At 35.2% G+C, this 26167-nt stretch overlaps 1 protein-coding gene across 5 annotated transcripts in view; it reads right to left on the bottom strand.

The window, feature by feature from the left end:
* AHI1 (Abelson helper integration site 1) overlaps window positions 1–26167 on the bottom strand; it is a 91032-nt gene that overhangs the window by 20747 nt on the left and 44118 nt on the right. For all 5 annotated transcript variants that reach the window (XM_015622881.3, XM_015622878.2, XM_015622882.3 and 2 more), the window contains 2 exons: window positions 25255–25369; window positions 3891–3949 (listed from right to left, as the gene is read on the bottom strand). In XM_015622881.3, the coding sequence (XP_015478367.1) occupies window positions 3891–3949; window positions 25255–25369 (174 nt within the window). The remainder of the gene's footprint in view (window positions 1–3890; window positions 3950–25254; window positions 25370–26167) is intronic.

Genomic DNA, 26167 nt, shown 5'->3' with positions numbered 1-26167 from the left:
CCTGTGGGATGGGAGTGCCTCCTGTTGCTCAAAAATGATTCATCAGAATTATTAGCAGTATTATTTAGGTATCTAGTTCAGGTACTCATATTGCCCCATTATTGTGTCTCAATCTGTCTGTCTCTCTTTTTTTAATAAGGTATTTATGTGGCTCTCAAACACTCGAGAACAGCTCAAAGAGAGCAAGCTGTGTGGAAATAACAAGCTAACATCTATGAGTCACCCTGAGACTATGCTGAATGTTCTCAGACACTGCCTTAAACTTTTACAGCAACAACAATCCAAAGAGGTGCCTCTTAAAGAGGTACTCTGAGTACGTCATCAGCTGCACACACCTCTACCCCCAGCTGTCCAGGGCAATTGCCATGGCTGCCTACCACACACACACCAACTCCAGGCTGCCTCTGGTGTGCTGTGCCATCCCTCAGGTAGTGCTGAGCCATTCCTCAAATAGTTCCAAGTACCAGTTACACCACAAGAAACACCCAACGAAAACTAGCAGCCTTTCAGCTTAGGAAGGCCGCTCATCAGTTTTTTAAATGCCGTGTCACAAGATTAAGGTATGTTTTCAGGATTTCAAAAAAGCATCAGGCATGCTGAATGGTATGAATACATCATTCTTAATACAATATTAATGTCTCATTTTTTTCATGCAGGATGGAAACTAGCTAATCCTTTTCTTGCACTGGAACAGATGTGAAGCTAGAGCTATGTTCTGAGGAGTTGGTCTTTTTGGGAGGCAGACCATCTGTGAGGAACAGAAACAAAATGCTTGCTGAAAAAGCTTGCCATGTCACACTGATTGTGGTTGAACAAAGCTGTTAGGAGCTTTCAGCTTTAAGGACCATCCTCAAAGAAAGATAAATAAATCCATCAGCTGATGCAGCCTTCTAGACCATGGTTTATCACACTGGTTATCCATGACTAACCCACTTAGATACCCTTGACATTTCAAACTCAAAACCAAACAAAAATGTTTCAAGATGCTGATACAAAAGAGAACATTGCACCTGAGAGTAACTTGATACATTGTTATATCAAGTTTTATGGATTCCTGATAGTAGCCCTAATTAAAATGTTCATGTCTTCTTTTCAGAGGGTCAATTTCAGTGACTGCTCAAATGGAGGTTTTGTTTTTTTGATGCAGAGCAGTGGCCAACAGGATTTGGGCATTACATAGCACTCATTCCCTTAGGAGAAGGAGTGCTGAGAAAGAACAAGTGCTGTCCTACTGCTGCCTTTTCTGTAAAAATCTCAGGAATTTAACTTCTACTATTGAAGCAATACACTTCAGTTACCACAATATCAAAATTTAAAGAAAAAAAAGTCTAAGATTCATATAGTTTCATATACTTCTTCCTTATATGTAAACATATTCATTGTAACAGAACAAACGTACAGATTAAGTCCCACTTCTAATTAGCCATTAACTCTTAATAATAACTCTTGGAAAATAAGCTTTTCTAACATTAATTTTAGGCAAACCCTACACATACCAGGGTGAACCCCATTGTGTATGCACACGGGGCCAAAGTTCCCCTCCCTCCTTTTCCCTTCAGTGACAGACTCAGGGACATGAAGAACATCATCTATTTCCTGGATGTTTCACAGTAGCACTGCTTCCCTCCACTCCACCCTGCTATACCTGCTATTTGATGCAGTGTAAGAGAAACTGGGAGTATTGCCTATGCAAACACTCCAGAAAAGACACAAGGAACATGTGTTACAGATTCTCTTGTCTGTCCAGTAAATCTGTGCCTAAGTGTGGAATAGCCAATATTCTGAGGCTGCTTTCATAGACTTCTTTTGTTGCTGCTTTTGGGTTTTTTGATTAGTTTTTTTTTAAAGAAGAAAGAATAAGAAATTAACTTAAAGAGCCTGATTGAAAACCCTCAGTTGGCTTAAAAGATAATACGCAAAACATTTAAAAATTCTACAGAATAAATCTGAGATTTTACTGTTGCTCCATTGTCTTTCTTCTTCCTTAAGATCCTAAAGGTTAGAGATTTACTTAATTGTCTCTTCCCTAAAGAACTCTATGCAATCTCTTTACTCCAGTAAGTGAAATTTTAAATTAAATGCTATGCAAGATGAGACTTAGAAGTAAACAGCTGGATACTGTTAGCACATTTTTATTGTTCTCTGGTCCTAGCTCAGGATAACTAACTACAAATTTAGTATACGGGAAAAAGAACTACAAATACTAGTATTAATAGCTAAATTAAAATTATGCTAAAAGTATCAATTGGCAAGAATGATAAACTCTCCTTCAGTCAATCTGTCTGTAGACACTGTAAAGTTACTTCCTTAGGCTTCAAATGACTACAATCCTGATTTGATTAAAGCCCTTCAATATTTAATAAGCACAGGAATCTATAATTCGCCTAGAGGAAGAAAGGACCAAAACTGTACCAGGCTGCACTTTATTGAAACCTGCAATGTACAAACAGAAATCAGAAATGCAAACACAGCTGCTGCAGTAAAACCTACAAGGATTTAAAAAAAAAAAAGAAAAGAGAAAAGAAAAAAGGGAAAAGGATCAATTCAAAAGCATGTAAAATACTCCAACTCCTGCAATGATTCAAAACCTCTTCAACTATTTTGCCATTTCTAAAAATGCTAGTTTTTGATATTAATTACTCTGTTAACCTGCAGTTATATATATATTAATGTGATTATAATAGAAGTAAAAATTATATTCAAAACCTTAATTCAGCCCTCTCAGAAAAAACTATTTTAAATTAGCTGTTACCTAGCAGAGGTACTACTTCTAAGAGATTCTATTTTGCAAAATAGTTGGTCCTGAAAATGTTTATCAGGCTTCCTGTGGTGGAGAACACTACCGTACTGGTTGAACAACATGTATTTTTCCCTAAAAAATTACATATTGATGGCTAAAAATTTGAAAACATGAAAACAGGAATCATTTAGCAACTAACACAAAATCAACATAAAATCACGCTTTCAAAATTTCTTAGTAAATCCTGTTTATCTTACAAGACTTCCACAACTAACAGATTCTGTTAAAAAATGTAGGTCAAAAAAATCCTAAAGCAATCCAAACAAAACCCCAAACTGAAACTGTAAAACAGATATAAATGACTCATGTTAATTTATGTCCATTTATAACATTTCTGTCAATAATCAAAATTAGTGCAATTACAACAGAATATTCAACCATGGCATTCTGTCCATGGGAGCAGGAGGATTAACATCTCCAGTACAACAGGCCCAGCTTCATGGAGACACAAACACGTTCAGTATTCAGAAGCACCACTTGCTCTTCACTAGTTTCTCCACACATTTTGTGAACACAGGTTCATCAAATGTATAGTTGCAATTAATGACATTTACAGATTTTGTTGGATTTTTATTAAGGTTATCAGGAAACCAGAAATCAAGAAAAGAATGAATATAATTAGGAGAAGCTTACAATCAATATTTAATACATAAGCAAATAAGTAAACAGAGGATAGCTGTGATTTAACTTGTTACAAAAAGATGAAGTATGAGTAAACAATGAAAACATGGTGCTGCAATGAGAGTTTCATTCCAAGTTACTGTCTTAGCTTTTCTCTCAGCTACTCATCAATGCCTGTTTTCTTAGTAAAAACAAAAAAACATGTGAGCATGATTTTATTTTATTTCTAAACAACAAAAATTAAAGCATGAAAAAATATAAAGCTTTTGATTTGCAGATAACTGATCTCACTACCAGCTGGTCACAGCATAAGCTAATTTGGCCCTGTAGACAATTGGTTTGAAGATACCTCTTTTTTGAATAAAGACAGGATAAAAAAAAAACACCTCTCTACAATGAGAACTTGTGAATAATGACATTTTATAGTTAAACATCAATTTAAAAAAAATGCAAAGAGAGAATCCCTTACCTTCTGTAGTCTACCCAATAGTGTTTGACTAAGAGGATTTCCTACTGGGCTGAAGCACCCTGTGAAAAGAAAAGGCTGTGAATTTTCTGCTTGTTATCCTTTTCCATCGAATAAACCATTTTATTTTAAAATCATTATGTTAGCAGGGTATGTTTGACAAAATTCTAATGAAAAGCAGCAGCATCTTTCAGTCACAACTATGCATCCTTCAGTCAGGAACAGTTGGAGGGTTTATTTAACTAACAGACCTGACACAAGGTTAACTAATCCAATATTTCCATTCAAATGATTTGGAGAAGTAGCTCAAGCTATGTCCACATGCCACCTCGTGCTCAAAGCTGACACTATTATCTAGGCTGTATTGCTTTTCTCTTCATTGAATTTCCAAGTAATGCATACAAAGTTTTCCAACAGAAATGATCACAAAAACTCACAAAGGAATTACTTCCTTATTTTATCTGAAAGAATAACTATTCCTATTCAGTAGTCCCCTTTGATCATCTGAGTTCCTATCACAACACATCTTGCTGTTTATTTTATTCACTCTCTACACAGCACACTTGAACAAGTACTTGTAAATTCTTTTCTTTTCAGACTATTATGTTAACTACTAAGCTCAGGAAAATCCTTTTATCATCTATGGATTTATCTTTTTGTTATTGGTCTCCTCAGCTGTATACTTAAGAAAACATCTTAAAAAGAAAAGATAGAAAAAATTGGAAAATCGTTGAACATGACAGTGAAAAATACTACTGCTTCACTGGAGAACAGTTTCTCAAGTACAGAAATGCCAGGCAACACAGAGTTAAGCTCACTGGATTTTCTCTGTGAGACACTAGCTTTGAAACAAGTTTTGTTTTTAAAGAAAAATAAGTTCAGAAAACTCATTTTCATTTGCTACACAAAAAACCTGCTTTTGAGGAGTCCAGTATCTGAATAAAGAGGACTTTTCAGATTCAGATTCCCGTGTACTGGCAGAGCTCCATAAGGAAACTTGCACAACTCCACCAACAAGTATACTTTCTAAAGCCTAGTAGTTTAGACTTTCACAGATTTACTCATAAATGTTCAATCATTAAGGTATTTTGGTATTTCTAACTAGAACAAAAGTTTCAAGCTAAAAAAACTCAATCATTAAGATATTTTGGTATTTCTAACTAGAATAAAAGTTTCAAGCTAAAAAAACTGTAGTTAAACCATGCTCCTGAAAATTTGTATGTAACTAATCTCTTGCTCGTGAGAAATCCTAAAAACATGCAATAATGGATCATTCAGCTTCATGTAAGAATTTAAACATTTTGATCTTAATAGTTTCAAAAAATCTTGTATAAATTCTGAAAGACTTTATTTTGAAAGGCTTACTTTGCTTTTATTACTTTTTTCCAGCTCTTTTAAGAAGAAGGAAGAGATGAGAATGTAAACCATTTTCTGAATTCAACCCATACTTAAAGACAGTAGTCCCGAAGGCAATCTTTTTTCAAATAAGCTATTTGCTAAGACATTGTTCAGCAATAACCAAAAGCCAGTGGGGATGTTACTTCTATTAATATTGTTATCTACACACTCATAAAGTCAGAAAACCAGATGCTACAGAGATGATACTACATACAGATATACTGTCACATACACATGTTGTATCAAGTCTTCGAATATAAAATGAACAAACTGAAAACCAATAAAATGTCTGCATGATTTTTTTTTTTAGACAGCCAATTTGGGCATGGGAGTGTTGTGCCAACTCACACAAACCCATACTAAGACAAAAGATATATAAAATATTTGAGAAAAACAATTGTTTGTCTGGAAAAATATTCAGGTTTTAATTAAAAACAATATTGATCTGAATTTTTATCAGTAACATCATTGACCTTCATATTTTTCTAATGAAAACACGCATTACTTCCAAGTGCTCCTGGACTGAACATTTATGCACGTCAGTATTCCTGTGCAGCCTCTATATTCAGCTGCTTATCAGGTGAAAACTGTATGGTTGGACCAATATTCCCAATTAAGCCCCAATAAAAGACAGTGCAGACCTGCTATGCTGCAAGCACAGGACAGACAGATGTGTAACTCAAAGGAGTGCTGTATGGAATTCTTGAAACTGGCACTGGTTCAGACTCAGGGTTTTCCATGAGTAGAGACAAAACAAACAGAAAATTCCTATTACTCTGCTTGAGGTGTAAACAGACCACAGCACACCTGGGCACAAATACTCTGTGATCATGCCTATTTGCTACCATAAAGTAGACTTCAGCATCATCAGTTACTTGTTTATAGTTATCAAGCATTCCTTTAGTAGCCCCTACATTCAAATTGATCATATTAGAAAAATGCCAAGCTTACAATACAAAAAAAACTTGTTCAAATCTTCCTCATTCACAAAACAAGCTCCATTCAGTAAGCAAGTGAATATCCATCCGTTCTTCCCCAAATGAAGCAGTGGAATTTTAAAGCAATGTTCCACAGCTATGGGCTTGATATGTTTCCATGCTTGATGAAGCATGTAAATGACATCAAGCAGGTGTGACTAACAGCCTCAGCAGTGCTTGCTTTAGTTCTCTCTCATCCAGGCTGTACATGCTTTTCAACTACTATATTGAAACTGAGGTCTGGATTCCAGAAGGACATTTCCACTTGATCTAAAAATTAAGTTTACAGGACACCGTGACCTGCTGTGATTCTCGCTTAGTCTGAGCTTATACAAAGGTCATTAAATCCCTTGTAAGGTCAAGCCTGAAACACCCCCAACACCCAGGGTAATCTGTCCTATCTTAATGCTGCTTCAGAACCTCTAATGGAGAAGCATTTTTATTGATGCAGATGTTTTATTCGTACTCTCTAACAATCTTCTTTCTTATCTGCTGTCTTCACCTTCAAAATCATATACATCTCGAGAAGCTAATCTTCCCTATGAAAGTACCAACATTTGAATTACTACATTTCCTATTACTCTGCATTGATTCTTCAGTAGTTTGCTTTACATGGAATTTTATATGAAAACATACTAATTCTAGGAGAAATTACTGCTAAAGTCTAGCTGCAAATCAGTCATCTCAAAACAACAGATGCTAATCCTTTACCTCAAATTACCAGAATTTTCACATCAACACAATTTAACAGCAGGACAGTTCTTCTTTAGGGTCCACGTAATCCTACTGTTACAATTATGCCCTGAGCTTATCAAAGAACTGGTTTGAAAAACAGTATATCTGCCTGCCTTGAGAGAGTCTGAAACTGTGGTAGTTGCCTGTACAATTCCAACAGCGAACTGAAAGGGCACCCTCAGTTCCCCTTGGTCACTTCTGGCAATTTATTCTTTGCCAGTATAACTGTAACCTAAGAGGAAATAAGCCAGAAGCCAAGCAGTTGCCCTGTCCAAAATGTGGCTGTAATACCAAGTCCCCACTTTTATTGTGTGCTTTCACTGAAAAGCTACCCTCTGCTCTAGACAAATAGATCAGTGTGAGGTGATCAAATTCTAAGTAGTTGGACTGAACTGCACTAAGTAGATGAATTCACTATCAAATAGACTTGACTTATATAGAAATTGATATGACAGCAGCAACAGTACCCCAGAATAGTACTTGTAATAATTAAGAACAGTTCATTTTAAATAACAGCATCTTCAGTGATTTTGTTTTAAACTAATAGCATAAGAGGCAGAATTGGGAAAGAAGTCTTTCTAGGTAGTCACATAATTCCACTCTTATCCTACTGGACTGTCTATAATCACCCAACGTGAAATGTTTCTGTGAAAAAATGCTCTTTTAAAAAAGGCTAGGAGAACATTCATTACAGAAGAACTCCTGTTTTAATGAACTTTTCAGAAGAAGGCTTTTTCCCACTTTCTGAAAAAATCTTGATAAATTAATTTTTTAATTACTAAAAGTATTTAAGCATAATAAATCTTTAAATATTCCAGTCACATAGAATCTACAGCTAATGAAAGCATTCAAAGTTTATCCTGGAAAATTCTCAGGAAATCACAGCGCAAAGGACAAAAATATACCTATGAAAACTGAAATATTTTAATATTCACACATTTCTGTGACAAACACCTCTAAAGCATGCAGAGAGAAAAAAATCTTACCTACTGTAGCTACACATTATTCTATTTTTAACTGAGTTCTTCTTTAGGGTTACACTAATTGCTAATGTCCCAAAACCCACAAAAAATCCTGGAAGATATGAAAATAAACAATGCCTCTAGGAAATGGTGTTTCTTACTGCAGACATTCTTATGAATTATATCATGGTCTCTTGCAACACAGTGTAGTTAAAATACACCCAATTAAATAAGAAACACTGGAAAAAAAGTCAAGTCAGATATGAGATGAATATGTGTACATCAGCTCATTCCTCTTCCTTCTCATCTTCTCATAAAACTGTTTCCAGTAAAGAGAACCATGTTTTCAGCACAGTCACCTAGTGTAGTATGCCCAAAAGTATAACTTTTGTGACCAAAGGATGTTTTAGAGTGCCATACAATCTCTACTTGAGGTTATAAAGGTTTCAAAGGAAAGTTTTGAGGTTTTTAAAGCAAAAGCTTTCAGCTATTTCTGCAATTTCATTTTTCAAACTATATATAATGTAAGGGAATGAAGATAATTTTGTAATTATCTAAATATATATTAATCTTCCTTCAAAGGCTTTATCCTCAAACCAATTATGCTCTAATAGATCAAACAGAATTCATTACATAAAAAGACTGTTTATATATTGGGTAAGAACCTGTTTTCCTTTATTTAAAACACAGGATCACAAATACATTTAAAACCCACCACAAACATTTTCAGATGCAGTTAACACAGAATGAAAGGAGTAGATGCACCTACCTAACTAAAGCGTACCTTTTTGTTTTACCAGCAAAGCAGATGTTTCACTAATATCCATTGCTTTAGGTGAAAATCCACTTCCAACTCTGTTCTACATAACTTAGTCTAGCACCTATGATTCTGAAGATACTCCAGACTGAATGGGAGAATTGATAGGACCAAAGTCTACTGAAAACTTCTAGTGAATTTATTTTGTCATAGTTAATCATAGTGACAGGACAAGAAGAAATAGTCTCTAACTGCATTAGGGGAGATTCCAGTTAGACATCAGGAAGAACATCATGGAAGAGGCTGTTAAGATGGGCTGCCCAGGGAAGTGGTAGTCATCATCCCTGGAAGCGTTCAACAAACGACTGGATCTGACATTTATTGCCATGGTCTAGTTGACAAGGTGATTCTTGGTAAAGCTTGAGATCAGCGATCTTGTAGGCATTTTCCAACCTAAACAATGCTGTGATTTTGTAATCTTGCAACAGGCAGTTCTCACGTGCTGTATACACAAAGGTGCTGTGATGGCAACATTACTGAATGCAAAGGTATTCTACAAACACCCATTAGATTCTTGCAGTGTATTCTGCACTGACAGAAGTCTACTCAGCGTCATGCCATTCCTAGCACTCTCCTTGTCTCTTCCCCACCTTTTTTCTTCTACCAAAGCATCCGGAAAAGGCTGAACTATCTCCTCAATGTCATTCTCATTTTCTAAGTGAGGCTGCAATTTATTAACCTCAATCTATCCACTTAAAACCAAAACTCAAAATCTACAGGACAAATAGAATCCCTCTTTGTTTACTGTCTGACTTTTTATAAGTTATATAGAGAAATATCTGTTAATTTATTTTGCCCATTTAGTATGAGAGCTGTTTACATGCTATATATCCTTCAGTAAAATAAGAGACAAAAAAGCTCTGGCAGCTCTACTGCTGCCAAACATCACTCCTCCAGTTAGTGGAGACTGATCTAGATGGCAGGCATAAAAAAACCCAAATCCACCCTCCTTAGCCTCTCCAAGTTCAGCTGAAACAGATATGCTGATAGGTGGAAAAGCATAACTTATTTTTGTTTTCCTTTCCTATCCCTATAACTACAATGAAAACTTGTAAACTAACAAAATCATCTTAGGAAATTATGTCAATAGATCGAGCTTTGTTTGCCATTCAAAATACTACACTATGTAGAAATGCCTGTTCAGAAGTATAAGCTTTCAATGAAAGAGTAAGTAATGTTTACCTTATCAAACAACTGTTTATGGAACACTGGTATGAAAAAGAGTTATCTAGGAAAAATCTCTAGGGAGTTACACAATTCAGGACCATGCAGTTCCATACATCACGCTGTAGCTTCTTTAACACAGCATGTGATTTCCCAGTGGATGTCCCAGCTGCAGCTACAATGAGAACCCTGGGTTCCCAAACCATGAGCAAGTCACAGTTTTCCTGAAGTGAGAGATACAACTGCTCCAGTGTGCTTTAAAAGAGTAACTTCCTTACCCAAGGACTGATGCAGTTACCTCTAGCTAATGCATCTGGCTGTCTGATTCCACAGCTCAAGTGACCAGGTAGTTTGTCCTTGCAGCAGAGTTAAATGAACACTGGAGAAGTGGAACAGAGCAAAGCTTAAATTCACACCTGTAGATCCACAGAGAGATACCTTTGCTGTAACATCAACCAATTCTAATCCTCATATAAGAGACCTCAGAATCAGACAGCACCAACATGAAAACTGCTGCTGGCAGTGCCAGATCCCACAACATAATTATATCTCCCATCAGCCAAAAGAATGCATAGAGATATTCATTCAAGGTTAGCCATAATTTTCATTCCTGGTTCAAGGTATACAAGGCACATACATGTGTTTGCTCTGAGAATAATCCTCCACGAGGAGAACTACAGAGATAGTCTGTTTGTCACTGGCTTTGGGTTTAATTTGAAAACATTTATTCTGTATTTAGGCACAATGAAGAGGCAGAATTTGGCCCCTATTTACAAAAAGCATAATGAAGTAAAAACTATTGCATCACAAAAACAATTAAAAAATCCAACTTTTTAATTAGAGATTAAAATCAAATACATTTAGCAGCCTACACACCCACCTAATTATTTCTGAGTAATCTTATCAAACCATCATCTTACATTTTTCTTGCAAATGTTAAGTTTCTACAGTACCATATATAAACAATGCAAGTAGTAGCACGTGTCCCAAGCATTCTTTTGAAGTAAAGAACATTTATTGAATTCATGCTAATCAGGAACGTGCTAATTTACAACAACTTCTAACATTACATCACAATGGCTGTAGATATCACTGAAAATGAGCAGAGGTTATAGTACCCAGTTGTTTCTTTCTACAGCTTGGAGAACAGAAAGTGATTCTACAGCAAACATCAATAAGCCTGCACAGATAGCATCAGCTTTCTGCAATCAGATTGGCAGCATTATTTACAATTTTAAATAGCAGATAAAAAAAGATGTAAGGAAAACACAGACTATGACGCATTCTATGTACTAATAAGTTATTTTTCTTCTAGTGCTACAGATATCCTGAGAAAGCCATTATTAGTTTTGCTAAGCTCACATGGACTATTTAAAAGCAAACAAACTAAAATGAAATGTAAAATAAACTTATTTTGTATTTTATTACATGTAGTTTGTGGTGCTCCCTATCAAAAAATACTTCATGAAATATAAAAACTGCAGTCCCTTAGAGCTGTACATACCCAACACTGAAGTAGCAACCTTCACTTCTGGATTTAGTAATACTTTTGCTTCTACTTTAACTTACCCTCCCTGAATCAGAGGAAACGGGGCTCTTAAGAGGATTTATGATTATCTGTTTTCTAAAAATATGTAGAACTGTTACGTTTTATTTATTAATATAGGTAATTCCTATGTAATACGATTAAATGGAATTTAACTCTATCCACAACTCTCAAAGTTAAGTATCTTATGACCTTATGAGAGACTCATGTCTTTACGAAAACATATTTAACTACAGATGAAAGACAAAGAATGAAAATTACGCAAGGAAGGAAAACAAATTTTTTTGCATGGTTCTTTCCACAATGGGAATTCAGCAATGCCTAGTTACTCACAGTTACTTAAATCAAATTAGCTTGCCATTCTTCAAGTGGAAAGCTGTAAGAAAATATGCTTAGAATACCACAAATATCTTTTAAAATCAGCCATTAACACATTTTTGAAATGCAAAGTCTTGTCAGCTAAGTAAAAACAACTAGTTACTACATAAACTACTGAATTTCTAGTTATCCAGTAAGCCTCACAATGCCAAATCATATCCTGACTGGAAAAAAAAGTCTAAAAAAATACTCAAATCTTGTAACTATTTGAAGAACTTAAGTATCATTTTCCAAACATTTACATTCAAGGGAAAATAGTATAGCCAACATCATGTGCGACATGCTGGAAAAAATGAGTCAGCTTGATATTTCAGGTCTTTATCATGACCAAAATAGCCACTACTTTCTCTATGCCATTAGAACTTTCAGCCAGTGCTGAATATTAATTTTGATAAAGTATTACCAGAAAATTCCACAAAATAGCCAGATGATTCATACATTATCAAATCTGAAAAATGCAGGACCATTGGCAGATACTGTATCAGGAAACCATTATATAAGATTTTTAAATCGGTCTCAAATCAAGAGAGTAAGAAAAAAGTTCAGGGCAAACATACTTCTATATTCAGAAATTGAAGATTTAAAATACACCCCCCAAGTTTACTTTCCATTTTGTAGTTCAGAAATTAAGACTGATCAGATATTTCATGGAAATATGTGTGTGGTGACACACCAAACTATTCTGTGAGAGTTTTCCCACATGCACACTTTTTGAGTTTTCAGAAAATTTATGAACATATTTTTAGAAAGAGTTTTTCTACATATCAGTGATTGGAACACGTATGAATAAGTAAGCCCTTTCTAATTAGTATCCAATTATATAGGAAAATAAAATAATGGCTGCAACCACTTTGGAAACAAAAATCTGAATATACTTCCTTGTAAATAACATATGAAAAATCACTTGAGACTTATACTGGTATCATCTGTTACAGAGGAAAATATACTGAAATGTTATGTCCAACATTAAAGCAACACACCGGAGATCCAGCTGGGCACAGATTTCAATGATGTTGATTTTTCAGTTTCCTATACCTACAAGGTCTGCAAAATTTTTTTTAGAATGCAACAGCAACCGGTTCCTGCTTTACAGCAGTGGATTTTTGGGTCTTAGGTGAGGGATATGCAAAAAAAATAAATATGGAAAATGTTTGCAATGACCATAATTAGAAGGCTATACTCCTTTAATTTACAACAGTGGTACCTGATCTAAGGAGAGGTAAAAGAAGGCAAATCAAGACAAACAGATTCATAAAGAGTGACCATGCCCAGCTTCAGGCTAAGACCACATTTCTAAAACTCTGGATTATCCTGGAGGGAACAGAATTCTCTCCAAGGCTGAATCTGGAACACAAAATGCTACAGCTGGGATTAGAAGACAGTAACACTTTTCCCTATCTCAGTGGCAAGGCAGAAAGTAGAACAATCCTATCCAGTGAATTAGTATCTTGTTTACATAGGAATTCTGCAAGCAAAACTATTTGCACAGCAAATCTAAAGATGTAAACAAAAATAATAATGAAAATTAAGTTCTGAATGAAGAAATACCTTTTGACTAAGTATTTTTTATAGTAACATGAAATACAATTTAAGTACTTTATAGAATACCATACATAGCTTTTTTCACATCATCAAACAGGTAGTGCCAAACTGTTAAAAACTACAGTACTTTAACATGTAAGCCTAATTATATGACCCATCCTCTCTGGTTTTAATACCAGTTGCAGCTAAAATCACTACTGACTATGCTCATAAGGCATTTCCAATAATCCAAAACCTAGACAAAAGCAGCAAGTGCTAAGTTTTCATAATCTTAAAAGGAAGGTGATTAAGGTCTGAATATTCAAGGACATGAAATTCCTCTCCATAGCCTTTTCTAAAAGGAACCACAAACTTTATGCATTATGAATGATATTTGTGTTTCTTCAAAATTGATTTCATTACCAACTGCTAAGAACATTTGCTTCTTCAAAAGGACCAAACAACTGAAAAATCACAGAAAATTGTCTAGTAACACTCTTGAGTCTGGAAGTCTCAAAGCATATGTTTAAATAGCCTTATTCAGTAAACCTTCCTAGATGGTTTTTGCACATCTGCACTTACATGCCAATTATTAACTCAAGAACTGGTGATACAGACAACCCTGGACACACCTTGTTCTCTTTGAGTGATTCCTGGAACTTACTTCGAAAACTGTTTTGGTAAGAAAAGCTGATCTGCAGGAACAGTCTTAATTGAAACCACAGTTTTAACTGCTGAAGATCCTTCATGTGTGTGAGTAGCAAACCAAGATGGAAGTTTCCTTTATGTTCTGTACCAGAAGTAATACAAATTTCCAATGAAGTACTGTTATCAAGGTACACATAATGCGGTATATTATAGATGTGCATTAGGTGGGCATTACACTCCAAATCTTGTAAATAACAGTAGAATAATTATATTTCTTCTCCTCTTGTTGCTGTTTTTTATGCAGAAGTAGCCAAATCTGAAGCAAATATAATTTGGCAGAACACGCATTATATTAGATTGAACTGCTGGACACAAAAGGTGAAAAGTTGTCACTAATTAATCAACATATATATATATATTCCAGAACTTGTGTATAAATTATTTTGAAAAGGAAAAATTCCAAGAACATGCGTGGAGTCCTTATAGGAAAGAAACACCACCTTGGTTTTAGCTAGGACCTGGCTCGCAACAGAAGTTCTTCGACTAGCAACACGCATAACTCTGTTACAACATTCTCCCGAACAAGTGGAAGAGGTGAGATACCTCATGGGTACCGCCTCTGTATTGAGACAGTCACAAAAAAACCCAAACAAACACTTTAAGGACAGGATCACCCCTTTTTACTACAGAGGTGAACTCTGCTTAAATGTGACTATCCATTAATGAAAACCCAAAGATGGAAGGAGTAGGAAAATTAACATATTCAAGGTCTTCATTTGAAAATACAACACCTCACAAAGTGAATCTTATTATGCTCTGCATGAGCATAGTGATAATCAGAAGTTTGGCAAATGAATTCTCATGACATTTCATATTGCCACTAGGAAATCTGTCACACCGAAAGATGCTCAACCCATATTTTGAAAGAAGTTCCAATTTTCTGTATTTTATTATTTGGTATATCAGATGCAGTGGTCTGCTTCCTTTGACCAGTCAGGCCTGAAAGGATTCCAGAAAGACCCGTATCAACATATGTCACTGCAACACCCTTCAGCTAATCTGTAAAAAAACCCAATCTATGAGGCACCAGAAGCTCTAGCATAGATAGCTGTAGTAGAGACAAAAAAATAGGAAAGGGGGATGCGCTATCTAGAATCATATGGTGATGCAGTCTGGTGGAATCAATCTTTAGATGAGATGCAGAGTATTGAATATTTTCGATATTCTGTTACACAGTGGCGTAAGAGTCTTCTGCAAAGCGACTGTCCAGCAAGCCAAAACAAAGCCCAGGGTCAAGTGAGCAGGGAAGACACTAAGAAGAGTTTTTTTGAATTTGCCTGTTTGTCGCTTCAATTTTTATTCTTTGCCTGAGGAAGAAACTGAAGAAACTGAGCCTTAATTGTGAGAAGAAAACGTGAGAAAGGAACCTCCACAATCTCTTCCTTCACTGCATGCCATAAGGTTGCAGAAAGCACCCAAACAGAAGTTTGCAGAAGCAGAGTTTTAAGAGATTCTAGTGCTTCATATGAGGCCAACAAGCAACGAGTCACTGCTCCTTACAACCTCCAGTGAGCAAGAAAGCAAGCTAACGATGAGCACACAGACTCCAGTGAAACCCTCATTTCATCTGGATCAAGGCAGCACATTGAGGCCAGATGTGTATATAACCACAAACTACTGTGTGACAACAGCAATGTCTGAGTTATACACCCAAAGAAGCCCTCACTTCTCTCTACCTGCCTTTTGCTTTCTTAATGCTCTTCCAAGCCACCATCTTCCATCATTACTTTTTACAGGACCAACATGATCCATATCAAACTACAATGACCAAACTGCATCAGTACCACAACCTACTGCAGAGCATACTACAGACAACATACACCCAAAGTTAACTTTAAAGGTGTTATATTAATAGAATTAATCATGTCAGGGAAGTTTGCTCTCACCAAAATTGGTGCTTCAGGAACGAGAGTAACAAGGTGCATATGAATCCATGGAAGTTTAGTTTCTTCACACATAAAAATCCATCAGCAAAATTAGCAAAGACTTTTTAAGCAGTTGAAAAAGTATGCGTGGTATCAAAACGGGATGGATAATGTATGTTTAAAACATAGATCCTTTTTAATTTTTGATGCACTTAGGTTTTGCTAACTTGTCAAAATCAGTGATGAAGTCAAAGTACTTTGGTCTCCTCTGGGAGATGTCTCCCTCCTGTGCACCGTGGCTGCTACCAGGAACAGAAGGATTGGAGCAATACAAGCAGGGATCAATTTCCTCATTTATTCACTCATGTTTATTGCTGTACAGACAGCATCTTTGCTGATGTGGGTCTTCTGTTGGATGAGAGAAGTGATACTTTATGGCACAGTCCTTGGCAGAAGGACTGTTTCCCCCTCTGTGACCAGCTGAAATTCCAATCAAGCATGTTGTCTCATGACTCAGTAGCTCAAAGTTACAGACAAGCTCAGAGTGAAAACAGTTAACAGGACCTCTCTACTTAGGAATTAATTAGATTCAGTTGTTTTAGGATCCACATAACTGAGAAAGTAAGGGCACACTTAGGCCAAATCACTTTTGGCAGAGACTTTCCACAGTACTACGTCACACCCTGATTTTGCAATCTATAGCCACTGCTGCCAAACAGAGAGTAATGCTTCATTTAATCCACACCCTTGTATAATTTGGCTGAGAGTACTTCCTTTAGCCTGAAGGCTCAGCAGTAATTACCCTAACATACACCAATTTCAAGTAAATATATATGGTGTTCTTTAGATAAAGTTTTTGGAATCTTCAAAGATTGCTGTTATTGTGCTCTGTATTTAGTGTAATTTTTAGAGAAATATTTTAATTAACTTACCTAGAAGAAACATGAAAAAGAACGTATAATAAAGGAACACATGTATCTTTGATCTCAGTATAAACAATTCTAGCAAGTTTAACTAAAAATACAAACTCTTCTGACATTTATAACATCTTATCAATCAGATAGAAGAAACTGGATAAGCAACCTTTTACAATAGAAGAACTAGATTGTCATTAATGTTAATGGTTATGTCTCTGTGTCTTTACTATTCTGTTGGAATACATTTGTGGTTAGATGAATCTATTTAAACAACTTATGTTTTCAAATTAAAAATAATTTTTACTATTCATTTGTAAATGTAAACAACCAGGTCTTCTGCCTTAAAACAAGGTCCTGTATTTGTGCCTTGAGCCAGAATTCTGACATTGTCCAGTGACGGGGGCAGTACAGCAGGGTTACAGAGCTCTGAGAAGTTCCTTCCCCTGCAGAATGGTCTGAGCTTCCTGTAAGCCATGATGAAGGCACAGGTGTGTCCTGATACTCTTAATTTTTATTTACTGCCAAAGTCAGCTGTAAGCTGGAACATCATGAGCCCTTGTAATCTATTTGCACTGAAGAAACTGAGTCACAGCTACTTCAAAATGTAAATGGTATAGCCAAATAGGTTATAAAAGGAGGTATAAAAAATAACAAAAAACATCTTGTGATAGATGTTCCTATTGTTTTAAAAGAAAACTAACTTTGAGAAAAATATCTGTAAGCTGTATTTTTCAGTTCTTCCATCGTGTTATAAGCAAATAATAATAACAAAAAAAAAGTTTTCTTTCTTTCTTTCTTTCTCCTTCCCTTCTCTTACACATTTCCCTTAAGTCAAAGTGAGAGAAATGAATATCTTAAAATGAATAATCATTTTCCCCAGGGGAGTTCCCATTCAAATTAACAGACATAAATAAAAAGCACTTTAGACTTAATGCTATTTTGCTTATGGTAAAAATACTTTCAGAAAACATCAGTGTAATTACGTCAGTTGACACTTGCTGCGAGCTGATCTGTGGTGTTGAGCTGGTGATTTCTTTCTACTAAGTTCTCCCACCATCTTTTGAAAAATAAAGTGAAAATCTGCTAACTGGATATAAACCTTAATTAATTATAATAAATTCTCAGTGGCTGTGCAGTAATCCTTAGTTAAAACAAAGGCTTGTAATGACTGTAAAGATATGTTTAACTTTGGTTAATAGGAGGAAAAAAAAAATCCCACAATAAAATAATATACTCAAAAACCAAGAGAATAAATTAATTCAAATTTACTCATTTAAAAAGTGCTAGTGTTCTGAATTATTGTTACCCAGACCAAGTGGTGTTGAGGATGTTTAAGTAATTCAATTTCCAAAAGAAAGAAAACATATATATTTGATCCAGCCACAGAGTTAGAATCAATTACATCCTACAAAGTGCAGAAAACGTGAGAATTCTGCAAATTTGCAATAAGTTATTTTGTGTATTAACAGAAAGAAACTCACGCTTCTACATTTAGGAATGTAGAGCGAAATACTAAGCAAAATTTTTAATTTTTTGCCATCAGTGTCCCCCACTAGAATAATGAAATGAAAAGGAAAACATTAAAAAAAAAATCCTCATAAAGATATTAGAACAATTCTCTTGAAAGTTTTTTAAAGTTTCAATTTCTGAAAAGTGTGTCAGGCAGAATTAGTTCTTCAGATATGTGACAGAGCAGGAAGACAGCAAACTGCACAAGAACATAGAAAAATAACTGAAAAGTGAGAAAGAAGTACTAGGCACTTAATTCTTTCATCTTGATGCACATTCCCCCTTTTCAAGCACATGACATAATCTACTAGCTTGAAGGAAGCTAACCACTCTGCAAGCATTTATTCTCATGTATCACTTCCTGTGTTGGCAGCACCTCTACAGGACAAACTAAGTGTTCTGCATTTCTGTCCAGTTCCAGACTTAATGGGTTGCAGACTGCTAATCAAAACATATTTCGCCCACTGGACTGCCTGTTCACATTGAGGCCATCAAGGACTTGCATTTCTCCCTCTGAGAAGGAGGGAGTAGGAGCAGTAAGAATAAATAGAAAAGATAAACAGAGCAGGCAACCAATACAAAGACTACAAAACCATTTTGCACAGGCCTCATAACATCACTTCATTATTTTTTCAATCAGTAACACAAAAAAAAGGCCAGCAGACTCACCAATGCTAACGAAATTGAGAAACTTTGTGAAATTATTATACATTACCTACTTCCCTTTTTTAAGTTTTGTCATAAATAAAATGAAGTAAAATTAGTTTCCTATCATTAGCTATTCCTCCTAGCAGATTATACTACACTCAAACCACTTGCAACTAATAGTGTGGGTTCTGAACCACTTTTAGGTGTGTATTTGGTTCTCTTCACCATAGTATGCTCCTGGCCCAATTTTAAGAAGATGTGGGGATAAAAAGAAAAATGTCAATGGGACTTAGGCATTATGGCAAATTGCTACACCATTTCCATAGCTCTGATCTGTGCAGCCCTGGAGGCTTAATTGCTTTCATCATCACAGCAAATCTAAATGAAGCTGCTGGGTGAGCTAATGAGGTAGCATACATTACAATTCAATAGGGAACAGATATACCAAGATTCTTTCAAAACAAAACTGAGTTATTTTCTTATGTTTATATTCTCAGCAAGAAGTCTTTTACACACACTCTAGATATTTCTCTTAAAAAGTAAATAGCAAGATATTTCACTCCCATGTTAAAACTTGATGTGTTAAAATACAGTATTAACACAAATATGTTAGGATTAAAAAAAAAAGTTTGTGTTCGGTGATCTATGTGCCATTCCATTTGTCGGCATGGTTTGGATCCCAGTAACAGATTTCACCAATGGGCACTCCCACTGACACTCCCTTTGAACAAAAATGTTCACCCCCAAGGTCAAAACTACACATTTTCAACACAGTAGCACAGGGAAGATGACAATGCTGCCACCTGTCCCATGTGCCTTCTTTTAATCATCTTATGTCATTCAATCATTTCTTTCAAGAGTTACTACAAATATGGTATTTCATCTTATACTTGGACTATATAGTACACATACACTCACCCTTCAATTAATATATATTCTGTTGTGTTTTTTAGTATCTCTTTGGAATATCTTGTTGATGATTATTCTCAAATTAGAAAAAAATAAGCTGTTAGAATAATGAAATTGAATTCAATTGTTCATTTGATACATTTTCATTTATAGTTTTATCTAAGTTTTCTATCCCCTAAAAGTCTCTTACTAAGAGACAAAAAGAATGAGGCCACACTGAACAAGCTTTCTGCATTCTTCCTTGAGTGGCACAAATTATGTGAAAGGCATAAATATACCCGCCAAAAAACATAAACAAGCCCATCCAATTCCTCCAAGGCTGTTGCAGTACTGAAGGATGGATGTTAAAGAGTTGGGGAAAAAGTATGAAATACTGGGGGGGGGGGGGGGGGGTGTAGAAATCAATGATTTAACATACATATGAGACTGCAACTTTTGCCATGTGTTTCTGCAGCATCTCTGCACAATGTGAATTTTGCTACTTGGTGTACCTCCTTTTTCTGATTCTAAAAAAAAATCACAAGAATAAAAATGGTATTTAACTGATATCTTTGATGTAGAAATCTATTTCACCATCTGCTTGAGACCTAAAGAAGAAGTTTTAAATAGTACACCAAATGTAACAGAGGACTTAAATATGAAGTCAGTTTTGTTAATCTTTAGACAGCAATAAAGAGTGCTTTGAAGCCTTCCCTTTATATAGGTGGAAAACACCTTTGACTGTCAGTTGTGTTAATGGAGAGAAAATTTCCAATTGTTCTCAACCCTGCCAAAATGTTGTGTTTTCTGTTTCTGAGATTTTCTTTAAAGATACAAGAACCATCACGTTTCTAGCACATATGTAATTAATTTTTAAGAGCAAGTTTAATTAACTGGTTTTATTGAAGTCCAACTTTCAGTGAACAGATCTGTGTAGTATTTATAGCCGAGCTTCAATCTCCCACATAATTAACAATTAGGGTCACTGTTAATTACAATGACTTGAAACCTAAAACTTATTTTAGAAAGCACGTCCTGAACATAGTGGTAGTTACTGAACAGTCACTGTTGAATAAAGCCCAAAGATGCCGAATATTGCTTTCATGGCATGCCACAGACTGGCAAAACAGTGTCTCATAGGAAGGTGATTTCACCGTCCAAAGATGCTCACAGTCTTAAGGAGGAAAGGCAAACAAAACCAGAGGCGATTTTAATGTCTGTCAGATGGAATGAGCAATTGAAAATCTGGAGCTTTTGCTATTTCCCTATTTGTTTAAAAAATAACAACTAGGAAATGGGTCATCCTGGAAGAAGTTATGAAAGAGGAGCGTATGAGAAGAAAGAGACAGGAATGTTTAAGACAAAGTCCTGGATAATGCTACAGTGCAGTGCTGCAGAACAGCACTATGGGCCAGGTATGATAAAACCATCACTAAGCAGGAGCATAGCCAGAGCTATACAGCACAGGCAAGGTAAAACCTCAGTTCTCACTATCAAAGACACATCTTAATCAAACTGTATTAACAAGAAAATAAATTTGGATAGGAAGAGGAAAAGTAGTTCAGCAACCTTAAATATAACAAACCTTGAGGGACAGATTCCTTTCAGTACTGAACACCCATAAGAATTCATGAATCTAAATTACAGCTTTAAAACTCAAAGAGGATGACTTTCTCTAAAGACAAACATCTGGCAAACTTTTCAAATTATTGAAATAGCTAGGAGCGCAGCTACAACTATATTGAAGCAGACACAAAAATTATCCTGATGTGGTAAAATGAGTCAGACTCTTGATGAAAAATTTCAGCTAATAGGCTATCATGACAGACAGGAAGAAAACCTAAGTTCCATGCCTTTCCCTCAAATTTAAAACATTCTTTGTGAGAGGACGGCACACAACACACGTCTTAATTAATTATGCTAAATCTGAAAATCTCATGAAATGTCTCTACTGAAGTGCTTTATACACAATACATAAAAATAAGTGTATCCGTGTTTTCTACCTGCTTTGTGGCACTTCTTTTGCTAATTACTGTTTGAAAAAAAAGTCATGTTTTTCTGTCTTGCTCTTGACAGAACTATCTCTTGAAGAGCATTGCATAGAATCAATGGGAAAGCAGTAGATGTTGTTAACCTTGAATTTGGCAAGATTTCTACACTGTCCCCCATAACATTCTCACAAAAAACCAGCTCAGGTGTGCAGTATGTAAAACAGCAGACTGGAAGTTTGCTGAGCTGGAGAGTTTAGAGTTTTGTAACTACTCACATGAAATCTAACTGGAGACTTTAGACCAGTGGTGCACTCCATAGGTAGATATTGGAGTCCACACTTGAACTTCTCCATTAATGATCTGGATGATAGGACTGAGTACACCCTCAAAGAATTTGAAGATGATAAAAATCTGGGAGGAGAGGCTGATAAAGCAGAGGGATATGCTGCCATTCAGAGGTGCCTTGACAAGCCACGCAAATGGGCCAACAAGAACCTCTTGAAATTCAACAAGGGGAAATGCCAAGTCCTGAACTAAGGGAGAAATAATCCCACACACCAAAGCAGACTGAAATACACAAAATACAATTTAAAGGTAATTAAAAATCCTTTCCTGTGAGAATAGTCAAATATTGTAATAGGTTGTCAAGAGATGTTTTGGAATCTCCATCCTTAGGGATACTCAAAACCCAAATGGACAAGTCCTGAGCTCTAAACCAATCCACTTTTAGGAGGAAGGTTAGGCTCCATGGTCAATAATATCATGAGTAATTGTCTTTACTCATCTCACAAAAAGAATATTCTGTCATGGAGAAAGATACTGAAGCTATCAGATGATTAAACAATTAATTACTTAATTTAGAGGAAACTGGTTGGAAACAAAGGCCGTCTTGCCTCAGCATCCATATGCTAACTGATCTTGAGGGAAGTGGGGAAACAGCAGAATAAACAGCAGAATAAATAGCAGAATAAATAGCAGAATAAGACTGGGGCTTCATTAAAGCCTACAAACCTGTGAAATTATGCACTTGAAGAAAAGCCAAAACACACGATATGTCAGGGTACAGAACCCATTTGTCAAAATGAACACACATATTTAAAAGCCATAGCAGTGAAAATTACTTTTATTTGAAGTATTATATTACAAAGTCACATACAGCTAATTCTGCAAATGTATCTGGATATGAAAAGAATTACTGCTACTGCCCATATAGCACATAGATGGAAACACTGTTTTCCTACTGTTTCCTACTTCAGGCAAGACCGAGACAATTAAACTGTCTTTTAAAAAGAAAGGGCTGCATATATTCAGGCTACTACACTGCCCATACTACAAGATATCAGCTCCCAACTTACCAAACTACTAGAGCATTGACATACACCAGTTATGAGTTTAAATATATCGCTAACAGAGGTTTACTCCTCTAAATGGGAATTTTGTATTTTGCCCCAAGAAGCACTGAATACACAGCAAAAGGTGACAGAACTGAACTGTCAACATAACCTTCAGGAATATGCAACCACCTGCTGGATCTCTAGTACAGACAATTATTAAAAATTCAACATCCCAATTAACTTAAGTACAAAATGAAAATATATTTTGTATATAAAACCAACACAGAAAATAAAGGTTCTGTCCTTCCAGAACAATCAATAAATCAAGAGATGTGCTTAAGTACAGACTTTCTATTATTCAAAAGCAAAATATAACTGGCAGTTAGGCACAATGAACACGAGCACTTACCTTCACAGTTTATAACCAATGGGGAATGATTAAACAGATTAGTAAATGTTTTTCATGTTTCACTGAAAACAAATCTACCACAGTAGAACAACTCGAAGGCCCAAAAAATGACAGAGAAGTAATTCACAATTTTAAAAGACTTTCTTACAGTAAAATTTATTTCAATTGTAGCCCACTAGTATTTTTATGGTTGTCTTCCCTTAAATATCTTCCTGTTCTCATGGCTCCTTCTTTACTGTATTTCCTTTCATACTATGCTTCCCTTGTATAAATGCTATGCTGTACCTGTGAATCATCTTGGAAGTACAGGCCAGTTTTGGAAACAAAATCACTGAGAGTGTTCATCAACAACTGTAACCTACACCTATGTTCATTCGCTCATGCTATTTTGGAAATCTCCATCAACACTTCTATCTGTGCTTCCACATAAAGTAAAATTCAAGAAAATAAAACTCCTTGGTTTGAGCAATACTAGCAATAGCTATGTAGAACAACTTAAAAGTATTTGTTAATGCTCTTTAATGGGTTAGTCCACTTATTTTAAGTAGTCACACTATGTAAGCATATGTGTTCTGCCTCTGTAAGATTTACACACCATGGAAATAACATGCATCTGTTGAGCAACAGAGGAATATTACTATGGCTCCAAGCTCTTTTGTTTAGGTAGAAAATAAAAATACTTAAGTTAATTGGTGTATGGCCATTTGCACTGTGAATTAGTGACTAAGAGTGATTCTGAGACCAGTGGTCAATGTTTTAGACCATGCTAAGGACTATTTCCCCAGCTGCTCAGAAAAAGTAATCATAGCTTCATTTGCAAAAAAAATTGTCTGCCTTTAGGAGATAATTCTATATAATTATAGAGATTATTCCTATCTTTGCTATCTACATTTTAAATCTCTATTACCTGTTTTTATATCATTATATAGTCCACCCTCCCTCTGGAATTCTTTTTACTCTTCTCAAGGATACAAAATAAAAACACTTTGAAATTAAGGTGCCAATATTCTGTCTTATTTTACAGGTGCCCAGAAAAAAAGAAAATGGCATGAAATTATACATTTTATTATTAAATACTGTGATTAGCAATGAAACTGATATTATTAGCAAAGTAAGCATCACAAATGTACATGATTGCATTGCTTAACTTTTTCTCAAAATCTTTCAATAAAAATATCTTTAGGAAAAAAAGATCTAAAAATAGATTAAAAACAACTGCAAACAAACTATCAAGCACTATGGTTCTACAGTAGTATATATGCTTCTAAATTTATTCTTTTTGAGTGACCATGTTTAAGATACTTTAGTAAGCATTAAAATATTATTCAAATATTAAATTAAGAAAAGCTGGCAATGTCATCCTCTTATAGAACTAATAAATAGGTGTACAGCTTAAAGGAAAAAAAAAAGTATTACAAAGAAACATGCATCAGCACTGGACTGTATCACACTGCACTTAATAAACAATATCACTTATAACAAAACTGCGTTAGTCTCTGAAACAGCTTCATAGTAAAATTTTAAAAGGCAGAAAACAAAATAATCCTCATAGAAGTTATCACCCTTTCCCTACAAAGAGTGAAGAAGTAAAGAAACTTACCACTTTCAGCAGTGAAAGAATACAGAGGATTCAGTGGAACACTCAGAGCACCCGGCAGTCTTAGCTTGGAGTGTGGTGACAGAGATGATGCAGGAAGCAAGAGATTTGAGTTTGTCTGTAATAGGAAGACAAATCAGAAAGTAAAGTGTAATTTCCTGGGTAACTTACTGATGCAATAGTTAGTACAGAAGTATTTGCTTACTGTAAATAACTATTAAATTCCAGGAAAAAAATAAAACTCAAGTTGATGATGACTAACAACTTCAATATTTATTTTTTCTTAATATTTGGAGATACAGACTTGGAAAAATTACTGGCACAGCTATAAACTGAATTGTGTTCATATATGGACACTAACTCTCAAGCAGTGCAAACAATGAAACAGAATTGTTTGAACCATTCTGTTTATACATCTTCATGTATAAATATAAGAAGACATGTACATATGATCATAAACTTATAAATGTAAAAGAATTTCTCATTTTTGAGTACTCAAACTACACTATGACCATGAAGAGATACTCACCATTATAGAAAACAAAGTCTTAAACCAATTCTAGTACAGAACTGATTTTTGCAAAGCAATAAACACCAAAATCCCAGACACTTCCTACATGTAAATGATACATAATATAACTCCAGTCCTAATTTCCATAGCAACAAAGATAAAGTAGATAAAATCAGTTTTCCTATGGACTTTCTTGAGATACATATGACTATATATAACAAAGCAAAAGCCCTTCCCAAATTCTACTCTTGTCATATTATCCAGTACAGTCTATGAAAAAAGATTTAATGATCTTAAGTTTTTGGTTGATTCATTTGAGAATTTTACTGTTTATTAAATATATTTTCACTGCCTTAATACACCAAAGCCAAACCAGAAGAAAAATAGGACTTAAATAAAATATTT

The sequence above is a fragment of the Parus major genome, chromosome 3 (genome assembly GCF_001522545.3).
Source record: "Parus major isolate Abel chromosome 3, Parus_major1.1, whole genome shotgun sequence".
Lineage (NCBI taxonomy): Eukaryota > Metazoa > Chordata > Aves > Passeriformes > Paridae > Parus > Parus major.
The sequence above is the reverse complement of the archived record's forward strand: the minus strand, read 5'-3'. Positions and strand labels throughout refer to the sequence as shown.